This window comes from Sminthopsis crassicaudata, chromosome 5 (assembly GCF_048593235.1).
Source record: "Sminthopsis crassicaudata isolate SCR6 chromosome 5, ASM4859323v1, whole genome shotgun sequence".
Classification (NCBI taxonomy): Eukaryota; Metazoa; Chordata; class Mammalia; order Dasyuromorphia; family Dasyuridae; genus Sminthopsis; species Sminthopsis crassicaudata.
Window position 1 is genome coordinate 27,073,121 of NC_133621.1, and position 26,996 is coordinate 27,100,116.

Below are 26,996 nucleotides of genomic sequence, written 5' to 3' on the forward strand. Positions count from 1 at the left end.
TTACCTGCCCCTAACACACCGCCCACCATAGCTCCCTCAGTTACCACCAACAGTTCTCTGGGACTGGCTCACTTTTTCTGAATCCTTAGGGCCTGGCACAGGCCGGGTGCTTAATCATTGCTTGTTGATTGATTAAATGATGGGAGCAAAACAAAGACAGGCGAGAAGTGGGCTACGTATGGTCAGGTTCAGTTCCTAACCAGACAGAAGACAGTAAGTGTACTAACAAGTACCAGAATCTTTGTGATTTAATTTGGATTTTTTTTAAAGATTAAAACTGTAGAATCACAGATTTGGAGTGGGAAGAGATCATCTGGTTCAAGCGTCTTTTTTTTTCCAGAGAAGGAAACTGAGGTTAACTGAAAAGCTAAGTTAATCACCCAAAATCACACAGGTCGTAAAGGAAAAATCTACAATTTGACAGCAAGTCCAGGACATGATGCCGCCTGCTATACCCTATATCTCAGTTCCTCCCATTCATTCCCATGCTTTTTTTTTTTTTTGGTGGGATGGGAGTTCTATTTCATATAATCAGAAGCCTAAATAATATTTTCTGTGTAGATAAATCAGTTTATATTTTAATTCATATACATATATATATTTGAATTAGATTTACATATAAACCCATGTAGAGACAATTAATTTGGATTATTATTATTGGACTTGAAGTCCAATTTCTTTGACTTGGATTGAGCCCAGTTTCTACCACTAACTTATGTCATCCTGGACAAGCCTCCTCTATAAAAGGAGACATTTGGATTCACTAAACTGGGTGGGATCCTTCCAGCTGAAAATATTTCTATGCCACCGAGCAGTGCCCGTGATCCCATAGAGAACCAAATTTGCTTTGACATCATCGGCCAAGTCCAGACCCTAAAAGAACGTGATGGAGAGAAAGGTAGTTTTATTCAGTGGTAAAGGACCCCAACGGTGACTCCCAGAATACAAGAGGTTGTTAAGTAATCTCCCTCTTCTCCTTCTCCCTTTTTTTCCCATAAGTGGTGATGACAACTGAGGTGATAATGTTTGTCTATAATACACCCTTGGGTTGACGTTGATGGCGCTGGTTGTGTGAAGATACGACTTTTGTACTTGGTACTTGGTGAGGTCTCTTGGGGAAGTCCCGGCCTCCCAGCTCTCTGGCTCTGAGCAGTCCCTGAGGTGGAGTATCTTTGACGTTTAACTTGCCGTACCCTTTTTTTCATACTCCTCTTTTTTTCCTCCTTCACAGGGTACATACCCAGTTACTTAGACAAGGACGAGCTTTGTGTAGTTTGTGGTGACAAAGCCACTGGGTATCACTACCGATGCATCACTTGTGAAGGCTGCAAGGTAAATAATCTGGCTGGAATGACTCTAGCAGTCCTTTTCTCGTGACAGAAAGCTCTGGTGCATGAACATCACAACCGTAGAACTGCAGATTAGATTGCAACATCTGTTGCCCCTAACAGTCCAGCTATCTGGTCTGTTACTCATTTTTAACAGTGTTGAATCGATTTTAAAAACCCACGACAATGAAAAAGAAAATGGGCTGGGATGTTGTCGGGATCTCACTTCTTCCATGCAGCGTTATTGTAAGCGTTTGTTAAATTGCACAAACAAGCTTCTTGAATATGTTCTTTTTACCCTTATTTTTCATTCCCTGTTAACTTTTTATATAAGTTATTTCAAGTCTCATTTCATAATACATCTCTAATTCTCATTTTGATTTCAGCAGCCCCTCTTCCCTCAGAGTCTACTTGAGACTCAAACTCCAGTTTCCACATTTAACTCAATCCGTTGGGACATTCCTCATAATCAAATCCATTAATGTTCACTTACATCTCTCATTGTAACCAAAAGCAAACCAGTCTCATTAGGTTAAGAAAAGAAAGATACCATCCAGTCAGACTAATGCAGAGAGACCAGGCCCAAAGCAGCTCACACCCATACATTTGACTTCTGGAGATGCATTTTCTCTAGTTGCAGGGATAAGTCTCCTACAAAGAGAAGAAAACAGATGGACCTCTGAGAGCTCCATTAGCGGGTCTCTCTAAGGCCACTTGTATTTCCATTATGATCTTTGTTTATCCAAATAATCTGTGTACACAGCAAATATTCAGTAGATAATTGCGCTCCTACAGATTTCTTTTTATGCTTTGAAGAAATAGAATAGTACTATGTCAAATTACTCAACTTAGCCAGAGTTTATGAACCTCCTCAAAGAAAATGTAAACACTGTTGGATTTAAATGAAGGTTTTTTTCTGGGGAAAAACAATAATTCAAAGTTCATCTTACAAAATGAAAACTGAGATTGACATTTTACAAGTTGAAAAATGTTTGTAGATGAAAACAATTTTGCAGGTTAAGAAAAGAGGAAAATGAATGTATGTGTATTCTTATTCAATTTACAAATTTCACTCAGAAAAATTACCCTAGAGTATTAAAATGAATAATAAAACAGATCATCTCTGATCCAAATAACAACCTGTCCATGGCCATCTTAACAAAGGGCATTTTAAGAGGCTCTGCATGCTACCAGTGGCCAAATAACTGGCACACGGAAGCTCTGCCAGGCTAAAGAGAAAAGTCAGTTTTCTAATGGAAGGTGTTTCATGGGAATGTCCCACCTTCTGTTATCTGGGCATTAAATTAAATAAAGTTACAATAAGTTAAAAGGTTCTTCCAGTCAGCATATGAGAACACATAGTAGAGCATCAGTCTCCAAGACAACAAGAGTCTTTAATCTACTAAAATGTTATTTAAAATGTGTCTGCAATCAGACCTCATTTTTTCTAACTCATCTTGAATTTCTGATCATTTTACCAGGATGAGGCTAAAGGTTGCCTTTGGTCTGTTCATGGAAACACAATTTTTTACAATTAATTTAAATGAATATAGTTCTCTGAAAATAACATAATTGTATTCCTCTAAATATCTGTATAATTTAGGTTCACCGTATTAGACCAGGCCGTCCTTATTAGTCTAAAGAACTGAGGTTTTATTCTAAATGAATTTGGACATTTGGATTCTCTGCCATATTGAAGTTACTTCTTAGCCTCACATGAAGTAGCTGGATTGGATTTGGACAAGAACCTAGGTTCAAATTTCTGATTATATTTCTATTTTTTTATCAGATTATACAATCTATTATTGATTTTTCTAAACCAGTGAGAACAAAAGAAAAAGCAAATAAGCTTCTATGAAACAATCATAAGGCAAATCACTTAATCTACTAATCCAATGAGTATTGTTTTTCCACATTTTGTGCTGGGCCAAAGACAAAAAATGAAGTAATCCCTACTTTCATTCTTACCCTCTCTGGACTTGATTTTCTCTCCACCTACCCAATGATGAGATCTGGAGGGGAGGAGGGCTGCTTCCAAGTCTTTGATCCTAAGTTGAGAACAAAAGGAGACACATAAAAAAAAGCAATCTTATTTGCAAGGTAGTATTTCTACAGTCCCTCGATGATTTTTATGAAGCTCTGAAACACAGGTACAGTAGATGTAGATTTGGGCGCCATAGAGAATCAGGTCTAGTGTTCAGCACAGGAGTACATACATATAGCAAAGTCCTGTGGTAAGGTCAGGAAAAGCGTGCCTTTTTCTTCCTCGGTTTAGTAGTATATGTCAGTTAGGACTCCTTAGGGGAGCGGAGGACAAGGGAAGAAGGGACTCTACCTGACCAATTCTCAAATGTTGGTTCTTTTCCTAGACCGATTATGTCTTTAAAAAATTGAGATGGGGAAAGAGAGAAATCAGAGAGCTTGAAATGGTTCAAATAAGTTTAAGAAGTTGGGAAAGGGGGTTCTTTGCCAAATGACCCTTCTTTGAAATACTTGAAGAATGTTTTTCTCCTTGACAGTGTAAAAATTTTTTTAAATGTTTCTCTGTTATAATATGCTTATGGCTATTATTCTGCAAAACAGCGACAACAAAAGATCTTTTCCCTCGACCAAAAAAAAAATCTTTTTCACACAAAAAAAGCTTAAAAATTCGGATTCTGCTGAGCCGGGCAGATGGAATCCAGTCAGCTTTGGCACAATCTGTGCTTCATCCAGACTTCTAAATCAGCCTCAGAGGGGAAGACGGTATCATCCAGGGGTCATGGTGGGGACCCTAGGGCCCACTATTCTGAGATTACAACAGGCTGTGAGTGTAAGAGCTTTAAAGACAACAGGAGTTTTTAAAAACAGCTTTCCGAGCTGGTGCTTTGCCATCCAAATCCCATCCAAAGGAGAAGGCGACCTTGAATTCGCAATCTCATTTACTTGGATACCCTCTCAGCTCACCAGGATCCTCAGAATCCTTTTTTTTCTTCACTGTTTCAATAATGTCTCTATTCATCCGATACATTTTTTTTAATGTATTATTTCTCCCACCCCAACAGCTCTCCATAACCACAAGTAGGGACTTCAAGGATGCATTTGCAGACTTTTTTTTTTCTAAATAAACTATGTAAAATGCCATCTAAAAAGGGAGGAGGCAGGTAGGTGACATAGAGAATAGAGCCCCGACCCTGGAGTCAAATCTGGCCTCAGACACTTGGAACTTACTAGCTGTGTGACCCTGAGCAAATCATTTAACCCTGATTGTCTTGCTCAAAGGGAACTTAAAAAATAAGGTGTCATTTATTCAAATCCACTGAGAGACACATCTCTTTTGAGTAATATATTTTGTGACAGATGACAGGGCTGGGAAGTGACATCCTTACATATGTTTTAGCACAGTGAACTCTCCACCTATCCTACCCCAATGTGTATGGTCACAACACTCTAACTTGGTAGCAATACATTGATACATTTTCAGGACCATCATTCTCAAGGGGGATATAATCCAGGGAAGGTCCCTCATACTTCCAAAGGGAACCCACGTGGGGATGGAAGCTGGAAACTCCCAAAGGTGGAACTTTTCTCCATTGCCCAGAGGAGCTGTTTTTGGCCGGGCAATAAGAGGAGACCCTTCTAAATAGGTCCAAATTTCCTTTTTATAATGGCTCTGACCTTGCTGGACAGAGACTTCCCCCCAGCCTAGCCCAAGGTGCCCAAATCAGTCTCAAAGAAAAAATGAGGAAGGGATCCCCACGGTCACTGACCATACCCTGATTTACCAACAATAGCAGGGGCAGCTTTCACACAGGCTGGGAGATCACCTCCGACCAGGCCTGAGCCACAGCACTTCCTCTAAAAAGGGGCTTCTCTGTGCCCCCTCCCCAAGAGCAGCCCCTGAAGCCCTTAAAATGACTTGCTTAAGACCACACTGAAAAGTCTGCCAGATCTTTGACTTATCTGGTCCATGTTCAGGGCTCTTTCCATTATACCAACACACAATTTGTCCATTTGGGAATAGATTCTTTCTCTCTAGAAAGATAGGGCTGGACTAGATAATTTCCCAGGCCCTTCCTGTTCTGAATCTGTGATTTTATGCTCTTAATACTATCACAGCCATCTCCTCCATCCAAGTATTGCTGGCTGGGAAATAGTACTGAGTCGGGGAGGAGAGTCAAGGTTGTGGCAAAGAGAGTTCACTAAGTGGCCCACTTTTTTAGGTACTGATTCAGAATTGGGATTTTGGTGCCTTCAGCGTACAACCTAGAGCCATAAAGTAGCCGTTTTTCCACCTGGGGCAAATAGCCCTCAAATCAATTTTACGATTCATGATGTGAAAAGAATATAAAGTAATGAAGACAAATTTAGCTGTGTAGAAAGGAGAATTGGTTATGTTAGTGACTTATTGATGGGGTCAAGGATCTGATAGCTTTCTTAATCTAATTAATTTTACTTGCTCATGAGGTACTATACTGTAATGTTCCATGCTGCCAAAGGAAATCCTTTTAAGTTAGAGGTTGAACTGTTTGTTTTTGATTTTTCTTCCATCTTCTAAATCTCAGTTTGCTGTTCTTATTCAGTCATTTAGGGCACATCTAACTCTTCATGATCCTTTTTGGGGAGATTTCTTGGCAAAGATACTGGAGTGTTTGCCCTTTCCTTCTCCAGCTTATTTTACAGATGAGGAAACTGGGGCAAACAGAGTTAAGGGACTTGCCCAGGGTCACTTCCATAGCTTTGTAAGTGTTTAAGGCCAGATTTGAACTCTAGGCCTGGCACTCGATTCACATCCTACCTCACTGCCCCCTAAATTTCAGGGCCACAGGCCACACCCCCTTTCCCAACGACTTAATTACAACTCTGGTGTGACCTAACAGTGTCGCTGTTATAGTCCTAACCGTACTGAATGTACTGTTTTCGTGACTTTTGGCCCACATACGATTTCTCTGTATCCTGGGAAGGTACTGTGTCTGAATGCCAACAGCTGCTAAATTAATTGCAGTTTTGTAATACATCCACAGCATTCATTTCAATGGATTTAATTAAAAGTGTGTGTATGTGTGACACACCAGGTGTGACAGCTTTCTTGTCACTGGGGGAACCTTCACATTATGAGAAGACTGTGAGATTTGAGAGACCTTCCTGAAGCCAAAATCTCAGAGTAAATTCAGAGCAAAATCGGAAGCTTTTTCTTATGTTTTTTCTGCTAATTTTTCTCATTTAAAAATCACATCTTTAATGCTATTGCTATGGAAAAAAATTCTTGTATGCATGTATATTGTGTACAAAAATGTGGGTAGATGTATGAAAATTGATAGCTAAAGAAATTAAAACCAAGATTGTCCCGTGTAACTAAAAAACAAGCTAATTAGGGTCTATTAGTGCATTGGCTTCCATTTTTTTTTTTTTTGTTGGCCAAAAAAAAAAGGAAAATTGGAAATTTTATTACAAACTCAGAAAGTTCAATTCTGGGACTTTTCCACAGAAGAGTGTGAAGATTTCCTTATTCTAAGTAGTTATTGATCATATTTTGACTTTGAACTTGGCACTGATTGAAAATATGGCACCCCCCCAGGGGGGCAGCCAGATGGCGAAGTGGATAGAGCACCAGCCCTGAAGTCAGGAGGACCTGAGTTCAAATCTGACCTCAGACACTTAACACTTCCTGGCTGTGTGACCTTGGGCAAGTCACTTAATCCCAATTGCCTTAGCAAAAAAAAAAAAAAAAAGAAAGAAAGAAAGAAAAAAGAAAAAGAAAATATGGCACCTCAGACTGTTAGGTAAGGTTCTGTGAGATTTGAGGATTTTCTTCATAAATGGATGCAGTCCAGCAGACAGCCCAAAGCTAGGTAACATCATTGAATAAGTTTACAATGAGCAATATGTCACACACACACACACACACACACACAAACACACACACATATACATACATGCATACATTTCCTTTTGCTACAACCTTATTGCATCAGGGAATCAAGAAGTGTGCTTGCTGGGGCAGCTAGGTGGTGCAGTGGATAGAGCTCCAGCCCTGAAGTCAGGAGTTCAAATCTGGTCTCAAACACTTAACACTTCCTAGCTGTGTGATTCTGGGCAAGTCACTTAATCCCAATTGCCTCAGGGTGGGAAAAAGTGTACTTGCTTTAGTGAATACAGAGAATAAGTAGTAAGTAGAGGAAAAATTTCAACTTATCAAAGACCTTTGGGAGGAAGCTTAGAATTTATTGCCCTAAAGTATTGATATTTGCAAAATGTCAGAGCTGCTTTATGTCAGTCCTAAGAATTAGGAACAAGAAGCATTTTGGGTAGCAGGAAGGCTTTGGAGTCACAAGACCAAGTTGTAGGACCACACCCCCCCCCATCCCGGATTTGCTTCCTGCTGCCTAAGTGCATGCAGCACATTAGTCCACTTTCTTGGACTTCATTTCCTCACCTGCAAAATATGGGGGTTTGACTAAATGACTTCTACCTCTAAATCTCTGATTGGGTGACCTTTAAATTCCCTTCTAGCCTGAGATTTATGATCTACAAGTTAGAACCTTTTTATATGAACCCCAATAACAATGGCTAATATTTATGTAGCACTTCAGAATTTCCAGAGTATTATATTGATGTAATTTTGTTTGATCCTCTTAATACCTTTGTGAGGAACCCATTTTACAAATGGAGGAAACGGAGTCTGAGAGAGGTTTGCCCAGAGTCCCATAAATAAGTGGTAGAAACAAGATTCTTACTCAAGTCTTCCTGTCTCCAAATCCAAAGGTCTCTCTGTTTTGGTTCCATTTGCATTTGCTTTTAGATGCATCAATACTTTCCTTCACTTTGATTCTCCTGTGTGAACCAGGATACCATTTAAGCCAGTCTAAAGAAGCTAAACTTGGCCACAGAATCACAAGATCCTAAGAGACTAAACTGCGTTCATTTTCAGCATCTAGGGGAAAAGGAAAACTCTGGATTCCCCTTTTGCGGATCCACTTATCGCATTCCCAAGTCCTTTCTCCCTGAATCAACTGTAAAATATATTAATTCTGAGATCAATCAGTGAGCACTTATTAAATTCCTACTTTATACCAGGCACTGTGCTAAGCACCAAGGATACCAAAAATGGCAGAAAATCAGTCCCTGCACTCAAGAAGCTTTCAATCTAATGAGGAAAATGACATGAAACCAATTAGATACAAACAAGATGCATACAGGATAAATTGGAGACATACAACAGAAGGGGATTAGGAGACCCTATGCCATTTTCTCTACCCATATTTCAAACCTTCTTTAGGAAAAGTGGGTCTAATTTTTATGTGGAGAGAGAGAGAGAGTCAGAGATAGAGACAGAGACACACACACAGAGTGAGATACAGAGAGACACAGAGAGAGAGGAGAGACAGAGACACAGAGAAAGAGATGTCTTAATCAGTAGGCATGTTAAGGCCCATCAGATTCATTTTATTATATAAATGTACAATCCATCCATTCATCCTTTTGTTCAGCAACCATTCCCAAATGCCGGAACAAAAAATAAAAAGACCTGTCCTCAAGGTGTTTACAATCTATTGAGGAAAATGATATAGTAAATGCAAATTATTTGGGGGAATTGGGTCATTTGTCGGTAGAACATTGCGTGCTACTGAATTCTCTCACCTAGAAGTTTCTGTTTCCCCTAGGGTTTCTTTAGGAGAACCATTCAGAAAAATCTCCACCCATCCTACTCCTGTAAATATGAAGGAAAGTGTGTAATAGACAAAGTCACTCGGAACCAGTGCCAGGAATGTCGTTTCAAGAAATGCATCTATGTTGGCATGGCGACCGATTGTAAGTTCCTCTTTATTTGACTTCTGAGTAAAGGGGGGTTGAGGGGGTCAGAGTGTGAAGGGGTGTTGCAGCTGAGAAAGCGAGGAAGCCTCATACACTGTGATGACAGAAGGCAGAGGAGAAGCTACCTTTCTTTCCTCTGAATGAAGGGAATCACATTATTGAAGCATAGTCCTGAGCCTCTCTTCCTTCCAGAGCCTGCAGAGCAATCCTGGAGGAAAATATAGCCTCAATGGAAGGGAAAACTTCTCTGGTTATTAGAGCCATTCCAGTGCAGAAGGTTCCCTCTCCCTGGCGGTCTTCCAGTGAATGGCCCCTGCTTCGGAATGTCATTGAAGAGATTTTTGTTTCCGTTTAGATTATTGGATGATAGATTTTGAAATGGGAGCTCCTCTCATCTAACTCCTTCCTTTTTAGATTAGAAACTCAGAGAGACCAAAACCTTGTCCAAGGCTGGCAGGTTGCAAGTGGCAAAGCCAGGATTTTAATCTCTGTCTTTAGCCCACCCGGCCACCAAGATTTCTTCCTATTGGGAGATTCTATCCTTCTGATGCCTACAATTGCCTCCTTTAACAGAGGCACAAGGTGACCCGGTTATCTTGAAAATATTTCCAGAATTGATCCTTTTCAAAGGATAGCAACTGGATGAGACGGCAGATAGAATAGAGATCACCTCGGTGTGTGACGCTGGGCACGTCGTTTAACTTCTGCCTCAGTTTCCTCAGCCCTAAAGTGAGGATAATAATAGCACTGACCTCTCAGGGTTGTTGTGAGGGTCAAATGAGATGTCTGTAGTGCTTAGCGTATCACCGGGGCTAGATAAATGGTCGTTTTCTTCCTCCTTCCCTCTGAGCATCAGGCATCTTGGAATGATTGCTGCAAGCAATTAAACAGAAGACTTTTCTATTCATCTCATTCTGGTGTCCTATTTACCCCATGAAAGCTTTGCCCTTCTTGTGTGAAAAATCTCTCCACCTACAAAACAGCCATTCTCCTGGCCACAGGCAGGAGAGCATCAATATGATGTCTGTCTTAGAAGGGGGTAAGGGGAGGGGGGAGGGAGAAAAACCAGCAAAAGGCACCGTATTCAGGAAAGTCTAAGGAATGTGAAGTGGAATATTGTGGCGTGTTGTTCGTGATATTTTTAGCCATAAAGACATTCTATACCGAAGGAGCCTTAATGTGCCATTTTCTGTGGCTCTACGATTAACCCTTGGAGGTTCACATCTCCCCTCACTAAACCAGGAGATTTGGCCCCAGACTCTTCCATCAGTGTGATAATGATAATCAGCTAGAAGGTCACCTAGATGCCATCCTATCTTTTTGCAGATGAGGAAACCGAGGCACAAAGGGATTAAGCACCTTGCCCAGTGGCACGCAAGTAGTATGTAGAGTTAGAGGTGGATGTTAAGGACCAAGAGCCGACTTCCTCCAGGGGTGGAGAACCATGTTCATAGCAAAGTCAGGACACAAGCCATGATTCACAGCATCTAGATCAGAGCCTTAACCTGTGGTCTGGGTCTCTGGATAGATTTCAGGGAGTCGAAGAACTTGGATGGGAAGAAAACTGCATCTTTATTTCCACTAACCACTAACTGAAAGTTAGCATTTCCTTTGATTAGAAGCGTAGCAATAAACTGTTCTTCCGAGAAGGAATTCGTAAGCCTCTCCAAATTGCCACAGTGAACCATGATCGAGCCCGACTAAGGCCCTGCCTTTAGCCCCCCATCAGAATTTCATACAGAGCCCATGCTCTTATGTGAGAACACAAGGAACTATAGAACTATTCCATTAGGGGAAACCGTTTGTAGATTTGTGTCTATATTTTTCCTTTCTACCAAAAATTAGAATCCTCCATGATGACTGTGCTATATTATTAGATGCACTAGAATCAATCATTGGCAGCTGGAAGTTAACATTGAAGATGAAAATTGATATAGAAGACTCACAAGGAAGTATGATGTACTGGAAATAGCACTGAAGACTTGGGTTCAATCAACAAGCATTTATTAAGTGCCTACTGTATGTCATTCCTGGGGGCAGTTAAGTAGCACAGTGGATAGAGCATCAGGCCTGACCTAAATTTAAATCCAACCTCAGAGATGTACTAGCCGGGTGATCAACCTGTTTGCCTCAGTTTCCTTATCTGTAAGATGAGCTGGAGAAGGAAATGGCAAACCACGCCAGTATTTTTCCCAAGAAAACCCCAAATAGAGTCACGTAGAGTTAGACATGCCTGAAAAGCAGCTGGACATGTGTCAGGTCCTGTAAAAAAGGGACTGGGGATAGAAAGACTGGAAAAAGAAGCCTTCTGTACTTGATCAGCTCCTATTTATCCTAAATGTGTCTTCTTTGGACGTAGTTGTTTGCCTGTTGTTTCTGCTCCATTAGACTGTCAGATCCCTGAAGGCAGGGTCTACTGTCTGCCTTTGTTACTTCAGGGCTTGCTTAGCACAGAGCTTGGCACATAGTAAGCACTTAATCAATGTTTATTGATGGATTGACTGACTCTTGAAAGAGACAACATATATAATATGGATATAAAATATCCATCAGTCAGCTAGTAAGCATTTATTAAGCATCTTCTGGGTGCCAGGTACTGGGGGATAAGTATCATCAAATATTCAAAGGAATCCGTGATCTCATCAGTCTGAAAGTTTCCTTCAGTAGTCCAGATCATAGTTTCCATGGCCACCAATCCTTTGCGACTCTTGCTGAAAATTTGTCACGGAGAGGCCATCCAACATGCTACAGAAGCCTTCTTTCTGTCTTCCATGGAGGGAGTCATTCTCACCTTCAAACCCCAACCCTACAGGTTATAAGGGAACTAGAAATATGAGAATATATATTTTTATTTCAAAGTATTGAGACAAAGGATCAATAGAGATTGGGAAAGGTTTCATGTAGAAGGTGGCACTTAAGTCAAATCTTGAAGGAAGAGAGAGATTCTTCCAATGCAGAGGGAAGAAGGTCATTCCCCGCATGGGAAAAATGACCTGAATAAAAGCTCAAAGCCCCGCCAAGGCGTGCTTAAGTGCAGGAAGAAGGCCAGTTTAGCTAGACTATAGGAGCAATGGAATAAAGCTGAAAAGGTCAGTTGGGGTCAGGTCATCATAACAAAAAGAAGTGGGTCTCAGTGTCCTCTAAATTCCTTTTTAAACCCAACACTAAGATGATACCTTGCAAAACTTTCTTATATTGGACTATAGACGCCTCCAACATCCCTTCTAGTTTACATCCTTTAATTCTGTTTACTAATATGTAATTTTGAGCCAAATTCTTATTTTAAAAAGCATGTTGCCAATTGTTAGGACTCTCCTGCTGGAGAGCTCCCTTCTAGAAGACAGAATAAAGACCACACAGAGAAGGGGCTCACCCAGAGGTCAGTTGCCAGGGTTCATCATTCTTGCTCATTTGGTGCTAAATTCAGTTGTTTTTACCTATAGAAGAAGCATAATTAAAGTGCTTTGTACCATGCTGTTAAAACTACTTCTTCTGAAGGCAAAATCAACTAAATTTAGCAAGAAATTAGCTCTGCGATTGACTTCTAAATATTTTTCTTTTATTTTAGCCCCTTGAAGTGGTCTTCTACTTTCTATTACTCAGAATACACACATACTTAGGGGATATGTGGGTACATACATATATATTTATGTAAATGTATATATGTGTGTATGTATATATCATGTATATATAGATATGCGGTATAGCATATAACATAGAAATGTATTCTTCATTTTACCTATAAAAGAAACATTTTATATATATATATATATATATATATGTGTGTGTGTGTGTGTGTGTGTGTGTGTATATACATATATATATATATATATTTACCCCACATATATGTTGCATTTATACCTTTCTAGCTATTGATATATTATACACATGGTGGTAAGATAAATAAAGATACACATATAGAAATAGTATATAATAAAAATATATTTTTTCTGGTTATAGAATGTGTGTGAATGTTTATATATTTATCACACATATATATGTTCACTGCATACATATATATGTATATATATATATATATGTCTGTATATATATATATTTACTCCATTTATTCTACCACCAACATATGTATTTTTATACATAAGGGAGAGATGAACACAGAAAGAGAGAGAGAGAGAGGGAGAGGGAGAGGGAGGGAGGGAGAGAACTATTTGGAGAGATTTATGTGTGTGTGTATGTGTGTCCAAACCTGGAATGTCTCCATTGTCAGAAATTCCCAGCCCCTTCTTGGTGACTTGAGATTTTAGCTGCTGGGAGCACTCCCCAAAGACTGACCTACTCATGTGAATCAGGACCCACCATATGAAACCAGTTACCTCTGGGGTTCTCCACCAATGGGAACCTCCATTAGCGATTTGCAATAAGGGGCAGGAAAAAGAAAACTGGATGGGATGATTCCCAGACTCCCTTGGCATGTGACAGGCCCCCTGTGCTTGGGCATCCCTGGTCCGTTTCCCAACTTCTGAAATGGAAAGCCTCAGTCCTCTCCCGCAGGTGTTCATGCGCCTTTCTCTTCTCTGCCCCTTCCAGTGGTATTGGATGACAGCAAACGGTTGGCGAAAAGGAAGCTGATAGAAGAGAATCGCGAGAAGAGGCGCCGGGAAGAGCTGCAGAAAACCATCGGGCACAAGCCAGAGCCGACAGACGAGGAATGGGAGCTCATCAGAACGGTCACGGAAGCCCACGTGGCCACCAACGCTCAAGGCAGCCACTGGAAGCAGAAGAGGAAATTTCTGGTGAGACCCCACAGGACGTGCTCTGTGTCCAGTTAGGGCCAGTCTGTTGGGGGGGGGGGGGCTCTGCCTTCAGCAAAATGGTGAAGTTTATATCTAGCTCCCTCTGCCTCTGAAATCCCCACTGCTTTTCCCCTTCTCTGGTAGACTTTCATTTATGCTCTTGATTTTCATTCATTCAAAAAGCCCACTGTGAATGAAGCAGGTTCTTGCCCAGATGCCAGGGCTATGGCAAAACAAAGCCCTCCTTCCCTCGAGGAGTTTTTATCCTACTGGGAAGAAAACAAAAATATACTTAGATAAATCAATATAAATTATACACAAATAAATAGAATCTTTTCAAATAAAAGGCTCCACTCACTAGGGAGATCAGAAGGCTTCTGATATATGGAAGGCGACACTTTTGCTGAGGCTGGGAGAAAACTAGAGCTTCTAAAAGGCACAGATGAATGTGGTTTGCCAGGTAGGGGGCACAGCCATTACAAAATTATAGGAGAGGGAGATGAAATGTCATGATTGAGAAAGAACAAGTCAGCAGTTTGGATGGAATGTGTGAAAGGAATAATATAAAATCAGTCAGGAAAGAAGACTTACTAAATCACCCCTTACAGAATCAAAACTTGCTCTCGAAAAAAAATTTTTAAAAAGGATCTTAACTTTGCTCAGTGAGAGATGATGTGGTCCAATGGTTAGAGAGCCAACTTGGGAACCCAGAAAATCCCAGGCAGTCCTCAAAGACTGGAAATTGCCAAAGATTGAAAGGTATCGATCCACTTTGGCAGAGGATGTTTTCTGATCAAGAGTCCATTCCTAATGAAATTACAAGTCCCGTCCTTATCCCTTGTGACCTCGTTCACACTAAAGTGTCCCTGGTTAATAATCCCTTTGAATATTGCTGCTCCCAGCTTACATTTTATCCTTGAAAGTAACAATTCCCATTTTAGAGCACTTTAAGGCATGTAACAGGACTTCCCATGAACAACCCCATGAGCTAGGGAATGAAACATGATTATTCCTAATTTACAAGTGAGGAAACTGAGTCTTGGAGAGATTAAGTGTTATACCCTAAGTCACAAATCTAGTAAGATTCCAACAAGAATTTGAACTCTGATCTCTCCTGATTCCATCCAGTGCCTTAAGTAATAGGCTCAAAAAGGAACATTAGCCAACAAGTAGGAAAGATATTGAGAGGCAGCCTTAAGCTCTGAAATCCCAGGCCAGCAGTCTATTTACCGTTATCTTCCAGGGTAAAACCCCAATATAAAATGTCTGATCGGACAATGGGCCCAATTAAATGGCTTCTCTGCATTGGCGATACAAGGGAAGAGGGGGGAATTTGGAATTGGAGCTCTGACTTCATATCAGGTTCTTGAACAAGTTACTCAGACTCTCTTTTCAACTTCTTCATCTGTAAAGTAAAAGGGTCTAAGAAGATGGTCTCTAAGCCTCCTTTCGGTTCCAGATCTCCCGATCCAAATACAGTGGATCTCCAGGAACATAAAAAACTTCCTGGACTAGTCTTGAACCAAAAGTCTTTCAGAATGAAAATAGGAGCCCAGTTCTCATTATGTGCTTATCTGGGTTCTGCTAAATTCACCACACCATATAAATGCTAGCTGCTATTGTGTACCAGGGACTTGTTCCAGGCCCCTGGACAAAAACACAAAAGCAAGCAGTCCCGGCCTAAGGAGCTCTCATCCTTAAGGAGGATTCAGCAAAAACACAGATAATTAAGTAGTAAGTAGTTGCTCAGTCCTCATGATCCCATTTGGGGTTTTCTTGGCAAAGACACTGGAGTGGTTTGCCATTTCCTTCTCTGGTTCATTTTACAGGTGAGGAAACTGAGGCTAATGGGGTTAAGTGATTTGTTCTTACAGGGTCACACAACAGGTAAGTGAATAGTACAGGATCTGAACTGGTATCTCCCTGACTCCAGGTCCACCACTATCTACTATGCCATCTAGCTGCCCAAATACAAAGTAGATACCAAGTCATTTCAACAACTGGGGAAATCAGGGAATGCTTCTTGTAGGAGGTGCCGCCTGAGTGTTACCTTAAAGGAAGGGAATATCTATCTATCTATCTATCTATCTATCTATCTATCTATCTATCTATCTATCTATCTATCTATCATCTATCTATAATATAATATAGTCTGTCTATACCTATATATATAATATAATTTATATTTATAAGTATGTATATATGTGTATGCATATGTGTATATACAAATATATATAATGAATATTCATTCATTTTAGATAGATAGATAGATAGATAGATAGATTCTGCATATTGTATATATAATATACAGAATAACACTGCAACACAGAACACCTACAGGCAGGCTGGTGTCCCCCAGATCAACACTGTAATGGCTGCTAATATGTCTGGGGCTTATCTTGGTACATGTAACTCAAGACATAAGCAATCTATGACAGAGAGGCCCCCAAAATGCTTTCTTTTGGCAACCTCATAATCCCCAACTGGCGCACACATTTGATCACTGGAACAAAGCGTCCAGCGGGAAATAGGAATGAAAAGATCTTAGAAGGGAGATATAGGCCGGCATGCCTTCATTTGGGACACAGCAAAATGAAATGAGGTCACTAAAATCCTCGTTTCCAACTGGATGATCAGCGTCATGGAGCCAACGGCGCGGGGCTGGCGTAGCCCTTGAATGCCTCCTCTGGAAGCGGGAGGGACAGCCTGGAATCAGGTGGATCTCTTGCCTTTTTCCCAGGTTTCTCCTACCCCCATCCCAAATTACGCGTCATTTCCTTGCCTCACAAAGTGAGTGGGGAAATTCCAATTCCCAGAAGTCTCTGCAGGCCCAGGCCACCCTTCCCCTCTCTAGAGAAGGTCTTACAGCTCTGTTAGAGAATCTGCTAGCTGGAAGGAACCATAGAGAGATGGCGATCAAAAGTGGTCATCAGTCCTTTACCTGAAGGCCTTCAGGGAGGGGGAAGCCTAGCCTCCCAAGCAAGACAGCCCATTCCACTAGTTTATCTCTAAGATTTGCCAGTTTTTCCTTAAATTAAGCCTAAATTTGCCTCTGTATAATTTCTACCCACAATGTTCAACTCAGTTCTCTAGAGACAAGCAGGAAAAAAAGTTAATTCATTCACACACACACACACACACACACACACACACACGAGTTATGTGCTTATTTTTATGTGTATGTATATATTCAAAAATACATATTTAAATATATGCATTTTTATCTATTTTTGGATACATATCTGCTCAAGTATATATTTAAACATGAATTTGAGTATATGAAGAGTGTATATGTGACTTTACACACAAATTTTTATATATATATATATATATACATTGATATCTATATTTGAGAATATAGCTACTCAAGTATATCTGTAAATATATGAATTTGAGTACAGGAAGGGCCTATATATGCCTTTACACACACACACACACACACACACACACACACACACACTTCCTACACTCAAATTCAGCCTTTTCGCCCCCCTCCTTATCACATTTCTCTTCTGCAGACTAAACAGCTCCAGGTCAAAGGCCTGCCCTCGCTGACTGCCCCATCTGGCTGGAAGGTATTGTCCTTCTGAAAATGGACGGTCTGCCTGAAGGTCAAGCTTACTCAGCAGGGCTCCTGAGGAGGCTGGGGGTCACAGGCCACATCTCGGGTTATTATTCTTTGAGTCTTGTAGTTTAATTTCCTTTATTCTCAGTTTTGACAAGGCTGCCATCCATATGCTCCCGAGACTTGGGTCAGCATCTTCAGAGCCCTTTTTCTGCCTCTCTGGTTTGGAGATCATTCCTGTGAGGGGCAGAATCTCCCCTGGACTGCATAGCAGACCACCTTAACCCACATAATTCACACAGTATACCGTCATGAGGATGATGAGGATGAGCATGAAGATGAGGATTGTGATAGCATTTATATGGTTCCTACTATGTGCCAAGCATCGAACTAAGCACTTTATATATTGTTTCACTTGATCCTTAAAACAACTCCAGGAGATGGGTTCATTATAATTCCCATTTCATAGTGGAGGAAACTGAGGACCTGCCCGGGATCACAGAGCTAGTAAGTGTCTGAGACCAGATTTGAACTCCGATGTCCCTGCTCTAACCCAGCCGGCCCCTCAGGAACCTCAGGGGCTTGGATCTTCACCGCAGTTTGTCTTCAGCCTGCAGATTTCCCTGGCTGTTGTCATTAGGATGACAGTCGGTGGTGACTGCAGAGTCGTGGAAAGCCGGCCAGCTTTGGGGTCCGCTCCCGTTCCTCGCTCAGAGCTTGCCAGGCGATAAGCCGGACGGGACACGGTGTCTGGGACGTGTGTGCTAGAGCGACGGCGATTTTAGAACGAGCATCATCTTTAACACTTCCCTCAGTGGGGCTGAAAGGCACAAGTTGGATTCTCTGGAGCATTCTCTTGGTTGGGGAGGGAGAGAAGGAGCCTCTTCTCTAAGGATCTAGGCTTGTGGCTTCCCACTTCCCTGAACTAGGCCATTCAGTTATCCCTCTAAGCCTTGGTTTCCTCATCTGTAAAACAGGGGAGCCAGCCTGGGTAATCTCCAACGCCCCTTCCAGCTTGGGAGTTCTGCCATTGAGTGGCCTTGGATGGAAAGTGGGAAGGGGGCAGCAGGACGGGCCCTCCCAGGCCTCGCTCCCCTGGGCCCCATCCTCCCCTGGGATTGGGGCTCACGCACCATTCATTCACTCCCTGGCAGAAATGATGAGCACTGCCTTATCAGCCTCTCCCACAGAGAAGCCCAGAACACCAGTTGGGTACAGTTAAGCCCCGTGGCTCGGCGAGCTTGCATATTTATGGACTGCACAGGGAGATGAGTCAGGCGCAGGGATTACTCTGGGGAGGTGGACTCATTCCCTTCCCCACGGCCCCCAGAGCAGCGAACTGCTGAATATGGTCTGCCCGGGCGCCCGGGACCTGGAGACTTACAGAAACTCCAGTGACTACAAGGAAGCTGGGAACTGTAAACGAGCTCTCATTCCCATGTTAGCCGCAGTGTGGGCTCAACGTGTCACCAAAAGCATCGGTGATAAACATTAGTGTGCGGCACGTTTAGCATATGCAAAAAATGTAAGATACACTCTCACACACACACACACACACACACACAACATGTATAAATAGCTATCCCAGATGCAGCATTTCTTTCTCTGACAATATCATAGATTTCAAGCTGGAACGGGCTTTAATGGTTACGGAGCTCAGCTCATTCTTTTACAGGTAAACTGAGGCTCAGTAACCGCTTTGCCAAGGGAACGTGGGGAGTAGCTTTCAGAACTTCCAGATATCAGGGCGCACCAGCCCCCGCACTACAGAGCTTTCACCAACACAGAGCAGCAACTCCTCTGGGGCTTGTGGGCTCCCGTGGGGCCCTGAGAGGGTTGAAAGGCCGTGCACACGGTTACACAGCTCGGGAGCCAAAAGCGGGACCCAAGCTTCCTGACTCCAAGGCGGACCCTCCATTTGGAGTGACAACATTATTGGATCAGGAGAAGGAAGAAGAAGAAAAGGAAGAAAAAGAAAAGGAGAAGAAGGAAGAGGAAAAGGAGGAAGAGGAGGAAAAAGAAAAGGAGGGGAAGAGGAGGAGGAGGAGAATAAGGAGGAGGAAGAGGAAAAGGAAGAGAAGGAGGACAAGAAGGAAAAGGAAAAGGAAGAAGAGGAGGAAAAAGAGAAGGAGGGGAAGAGGAGGAGGAAAGGAAGAGGAAAAGGAGGAGAAAGAAGAAGAAGAAGATGATGATGATGATAGTGATGGAAGTATTCCTGCACCTACACTGCCCAAGAACTTTAGTTCCAAGAGAAGATAAACAACAAACATTTATTAAGCACCTACTATGTGCCGGACTAAGGCTAAGCACTGGGGATACAAACAGGAGCAAAAAGCAGTCCTGCTGCCCTTGGGAAAGGCAGTAATAGCAGCTAGTTCACAGGTGGGCTTTGTGACAGAGAGATCCATGAATAAACTAAGGTCATGCATAAAAAAGGAAATTTTCGTCGTAACTCTCAAGTTGGGAGCTGACAGAGACCTTAGATATTGTCTAATCCTCCGCCTTTATTGAGAGACACTGGGACCTGTCCTGGGTGCTGGTCTCAGGCTCCCAGACAGCCCTGGGGGAGGCAGCTGCCTCCGGACCCTTTGGGACAGAGGGTTCTCAGCCCTCTTTCTCTCAGGGCCCTTTACCCTGCTCTCCCAGCCAAGGACTCCTGCTTACGGGGGTTCTATCCCCTACAGCTTCCCATATTAGAAAATTTCTTAGTATTATTGTGAAAGCAGCTTTGACTTTATGGCCCCTTGAAAGGGCTCGGGGATGCCCCCGGAGCCCAGCTCACACTTGGAAGCTTCTTTTGCCAGTGATGCCATCTTACAGCACGTGCATTTATGTAGATCTTTATCATTTGCAAAACACTTTACATATCCCCCATTTGACAACCACCCTGCAAAATGCTACTGTTGTTCCATTAAACAGATGAGGAAACTAAGGCCGGACTTGAACTCATCTTCCAAACTCAGACTCCTTCCACTAGCCAATCACTGCAAGAACCAGCCTTCTGGGCTGGACTTGCTCCAAATAACTGAGCAACCTCTTGCACTTTCTGGATGACAAAGAGCCTCCTGGGTCCATCGCAATGCAGGTGGGGTTCCCGGGCCAGCACCTCTCCTTCCCCTTTTAGCTCCTGCCTATTTTGAAGCCAGTTCAATCTCTAACATTTGCCATGTCCCAGACTATCAAGGGTTCCCTTCCAGAATTTTCTTCATCTGAAGATTTTCACCAATCTGTCCACAGCACAGTCTTGGATTTGGCGATATCTGCGCTTGAAGGTTTAAGTTTTCCTTGTTTGCTTTTTCTGGGCTTTGGGAGGAAGGTTAAACACGAGCCTCTGTTCCTCAGTGGATTTGGTTTGGTTTTTTAAAAGGATTTATTGTGCCTAAAATTATAAAAACATTTTTTCCTTTTTCAAAAAGATTTCCTAGCAAAGATGAGGGAGGCGGGAGAAGGGTAGGAGCGGGGTACTATTTCTCCAACAGCGTGAACTCTCCTTTCACCCCAACACACACACACTCACACACACACACACACACACACACACACTCACACACACACACTCACACACACTCACACTCACACACACTCACACACACACTAACACACACACTCACACACACACACTCACTCATACTCACACACACTCACACACACTAACACACTCACTCACACACACTCACACACACTCACACACACTAACACACTCACTCACACACACACTCACACACACTCACACACACTCTCACACACTCACACACACACACACTGACACACACACTCACACACACATACTCACACACACTCACACACACATACTCACACACACACACACACTCACACACACACACACACTCACACACACTCTCACACACACACTAACACACACATACACTCACACACTCACACACACTAACACACACACTAACACACACACACTCACACACACTAACACACACACTCACACACATACTTACACACACACTCACACACACACTCACACACACACTAACACACACATACACTCACACACTCACACACACTAACACACACACTAACACACACACACTCACACACACTAACACACACACTCACACACATACTTACACACACACTCACACACACTCACACACACACTAACACACTCACTCACACACACTCACACACACTCACACACACTAACACACTCACTCACACACACACACACACACACACACTAACACACTCACACACACTCTCACACACACTCACACACACTCACACACACACACACTGACACACACACTCACACACACATACTCACACACACTCACACACACATACTCACACACACTCACACACACATACTCACACACACACACACACTCACACACACACACACACTCACACACACTCACACACACACACACTGACACACACACTCACACACACATACTCACACACACTCACACACACATACTCACACACACACACACACTCACACACACACACACACTCACACACACTCTCACACACACACTCACACACATACTTACACACACACTCACACACACACTCACACACACACTAACACACACATACACTCACACACACACTAACACACACACTCACACACACTAACACACACACTCACACACACTAACACACACTCACACACATACTCACACACACACTCACACACACTCACACACACACTAACACACACACATACACTCACACACTCACACACACACTGACACACACACACTAACACACACACATACACTCACACACACACTCACACACACACACACTGACACACACACACTCACACACACACTAACACACACATACACTCACACACTCACACTCACTCACACACTCACACACACTGACACACACACTCACACACACACTAACACACACATACACTCACACACTCACACACACACTCACACACACACACTCTCACACACACACTAACACAAACACATACACTCACACACACACTCACACACATACTTACACACACACTCACACACACACTCACACACACACTAACACACACATACACTCACACACTCACACACACACTAACACACACACTAACACACACACACTCACACACACTAACACACACACTCACACACATACTTACACACACTCACACACACACTCACACATACACTCACACACTCACACACACACTAACACACACACTCACACACACTAACACACACACACTCACACACACTAACACACACACTCACACACATACTCACTCACACACTCACACACACTCACACACACACTAACACACACACATACACTCACACACTCACACACACACTGACACACACACACACTAACACACACACATACACTCACACACACTCACACACACACTGACACACACACTCACACACACACTAACACACACATACACTCACACACTCACACTCACACACACACTGACACACACACTCACACACACACACTAACACACACATACACTCACACACTCACACACACACTCACACACACACTCTCACACACACACTAACACAAACACATACACTCACACACACACTCACACACACACACACTAACACACACATACATACACTCACACACACTCACACTCACACACACACATACACTCACCCACTCACACTCACACACACACTGACACACACACTCACACACACACTAACACAAACACATACACTCACACACTCACACTCACACACACACACTAACACACACATACATACACTCACACACTCACACTCACACTGACACACACACTCACTCACACACACACTCACTCACACACACACTAACACACACACTCACACACTCACACACACACATACACTCACACACTCACTCACACACACTGACACACACACACTCACACACACACTAACACAAACACATAGACTCACACACTCACACTCACACTCACTCACACACACACAATAACACAAACACATACACACACACACTCACTGCCCCCTCAGGTTGTATATCTGGCAGTCCTGAGTCCCTTAACTATTCAGAATTTCAAACCATTAACCTAGATGGGATAATACCCCCCACACTGCTCTGGGTTCTCCAATCAGAACCAACTTAATTTGAAGATTTTCCTCCCCTTCCCACAAGCAATGGGCTGTAAAGGAAAGAGCACTAAATTTGGAAGCCCCCACCCAACCTTGGCCATATCTTTCACTAGAATACAGTGAATTCTAGAATATTAGAATAAAATGAGATATTATCTAATCCTCTCCCTTTATTGAGACACACTGGAGAATATTCACAGAATGAATATTCTGTTCATTCAGGGCAAAGGTTTTCTTGCTTTTTCTTTGCATCACTTAGCACACTGCCTGGCACATAGTCAGCACGGAATAAATGTCGGTGCTTGATTTGACACTTAGGAACTGTGTGACCTCTGAGCCTCGGTTTCCCCATCTGTAAAATATGAACAAGACTATCAGCTTTATGAGCCTCCTAGGGAAAAGCACACTTGATAAACATGAAAAATACTGGAGCAATAAGAGCCACGAGCAAAGAAAGCAGAAAAGTGAAATTCCTTCTGAGAGCAAAAGCATGTCCTAGGATCTCTGTTTGGGGAGGGAAAAAAGGAAAAGTCCAAGAAACGCACTTCAAATGTACTATTTCCATAAATTTAAACTACATTAGGACAGCCAGAAGATCACTGGCTTTAATTGCCACTCTGCTCCACCCCACCCCACCTCCAAAAACATACAGCATCATTGTTGGTATAAACTGGGGGGAAGGGCAGAAACCTGATTTTTTTTTTTTTTTTTTTTTTGTCTTAAAAAAAAACAAACACACAGCACAAAAAACTTCCCAGCGGGGACTGCCAGATAATACAAATAGGCAGACATTACCAGAATGTGTTATATAATATGCTAAAAATTCTCCCTTGAGGCTGTAACCACTAGTCTTGCCACACCCTCTGAAGGTTAGTTCAGCTACTGTTGACAGAGGCAGTTTGCCATGGGGGAGTGGGAAGAGAATAAGAAAATCATCTTTGTCTTTTTTTTTTAACTCAAATATGGCTTGGGGAGGGATGGGAAATAACAGGAAAAATTATAGTAGTAAATAAGTCATTGAACTTGTTTTGCTTTCTTGACTCGGACAACAGGGGGAGGGGACAGTTAGTGGGAAGCTGTAGCTTCCCTCTGAAAGGAGTTTTTGGCCTGGGTGACAAGGGAGGGCCCAACCTAAGCCCACCTCCTCCTTGAAGCCTTCCCTGATCCCCACCTGTGTCAGTCCCAACTTTTCCCTTTACCAAGGCAACCCAAGACTTCTGTTCCTAGTACCATTTTTGACTGAGGTAGGAAGGAAAGGAAATTTTCATGGAAAAGGGTTTTTTTGAGCAGAACCTAGAAGAAAGCATGGGCTTTGGATGGGGTGGAACAGAGGGGAGAACATTCTAAAAAAGAGGAATAGTAATACATGGAGGAGAACCAGCTCATGGCCAAAGTGGGGGAAAGAGTAAGGTGATTGACCTGAATGGAGGCCAGAATTTGTATGGGGGAAGAGTCAGAGAGAAGATTGGATAAGTAAGCTTATAGAAGACCTCAAATGCCATACTCAACCCAATAGATTTGGATCAATAATCCCAATCGGTAACGGGAACCAGTATTCATTCAGTGGGGAAAACCCATGGCAAAACTAAATGTTTGGTAAATGTTCTCCCAAAGACCAGGACTGTTGTGTTGTAAATTAGCCCTCTATATTCAATTATCTAGGCAGCGCACTGGACCAGGTGTCAGGAAGACTCATCTCCAAGTTCATACCTGTTTTCAGGTGCTTACTAGCTGTGTGATCTTGAACAAGTCACTTAATCCTGTTTGCCTCAACTTCCTCATCTGTAAAATGAGCTGGAGAAGAAAATGGCAAAAACATTCCCATATCTGTTAAGAAAACCAAAGATCAGACCCAACTCAAAAAAAGACTCAAGAACAAAAAAATTTAATTATCTACGTAGTGGATCCTGAGACTTTCCCCCCAGTCCAAGCTTCTCTGAGCAATCAAAGTAGATTTCCAAAACCTAGATCTGTTCTCCCAAAGTAGCAGAACTAGCCAGCTGCTAGGTCCTGACTCACAGCCCCAAGAGCTAGGTCAGAAGCACATCTGTTTCCACAGCTGGTGAGACAGAACATCGTTTCTCATGCTCCTTGCTTCAGGCCGTAATTCGGTGTTCTTGAAGAACCTTAAAGCACCTGGAAAATACCTGAGTCACCCTAGATAAACATACAGCTTTTCTAGTGTTCCAACCCAAAAGCGGTATCATTGTTGCCTCTTCTTGGCACTCATGTTACCCTGAACATTACCTGTCATGAATAATGAATTGGGGTACACTTTATCCCTCGCCACAAAGAGGAGAATCCTCCATCCTAATGACATCCTTTCTCTTCCCTCCCAGCCAAGAGAATATCCTCACACAGTGCCTTCTACACACAATAAGAGCTTAAGAAATATTTGTGAAAAATTGAATTGAATTATACCGGGTTTAGGGAAAATCCAGTCTTTCTGACTTCCAAGGATTTTTGCATATGTTACCTTCCTTTTCACTGTCTTTCACCGTTCCCTCATCAGTAAATTAAAAACACTCACAAATATGCCTTGGATCTGTATGTCTTTCAATATGAATTCATAGCATCCTGTTCCCACAACAACTTTGATTTGTATTTTTGACCAGAGAAAAGAGGCAATTTCTTTTTATTTTTCATGAAAGATATGTATTCTGTACCAGATGAAAAAAATCTAGATTTCCTCCTTCCTGTGAGAGTGATCTTCAAGGGAGGGCCCTGCTCCTTCTCTACTAAAATCTCTCTGATTTAATATCCTCAGCCTGAAGACATTGGACAGGCACCAATAGTCAATGCCCCAGAAGGTGGAAAAGTGGACTTAGAAGCCTTCAGCCAGTTTACAAAAATCATCACACCAGCAATTACGAGAGTGGTGGATTTTGCCAAAAAGTTGCCTATGTTTTGCGAGGTAAGGAAATGAATTTGTTTGGAGTTTGTTCTCACTGATTTTCTATTTTCCTGGGTTCCTACTCTGCAGAATGAATCTGTAGACTCCCTCAGGAATGGCTATTGTTTAAAATCTCACGTGATTTGAGAGGAATTTAATCATTTGAAAGCACCAGTGGAGACAAAATGGAAATACGCTCTTTAAAATGTCTCATTCTCCATCTTGGTACAGGTGTATGTAATTACCCTTCATCTGTACATCCAAGGAGACACAGTAAAGCCCAGATTCCTCTAAAATCAAAATTAAAATGGTACCAGAGGCATAATCTAGTCCGGCCCTTTGTACCACATAGATAGCCATCTACCTTTTTAAAAAAAATTACTTAATCTGCAAAGAAGAGGGATGGATAATTTTCATCCAGCATCACAGCAACCCTTAAGGGCCAATCAATATCCTGCCCACTGTCTTTTAAGTCATGTGTAGGGCTGAATTTTCTGTTTTTGGTTTATTTTTCTCTTGGGTGATTGGTTCTGGCAGGTACCAGTTAGTCTTTCACTTCTGGAAGGG

The 26,996-nt window shown here is 42.4% G+C and overlaps 1 protein-coding gene across 7 annotated transcripts in view; it reads left to right on the forward strand.

Annotated features, from left to right (window-relative positions):
- Window positions 1–26,996, forward strand: part of THRB (thyroid hormone receptor beta) — a 430,248-nt gene that overhangs the window by 395,419 nt on the left and 7,833 nt on the right. For all 7 annotated transcript variants that reach the window (XM_074268731.1, XM_074268732.1, XM_074268729.1 and 4 more), the window contains 4 exons: window positions 1,232–1,332; window positions 8,972–9,119; window positions 13,671–13,876; window positions 26,304–26,450. In XM_074268731.1, the coding sequence (XP_074124832.1) occupies window positions 1,232–1,332; window positions 8,972–9,119; window positions 13,671–13,876; window positions 26,304–26,450 (602 nt within the window). The remainder of the gene's footprint in view (window positions 1–1,231; window positions 1,333–8,971; window positions 9,120–13,670; window positions 13,877–26,303; window positions 26,451–26,996) is intronic.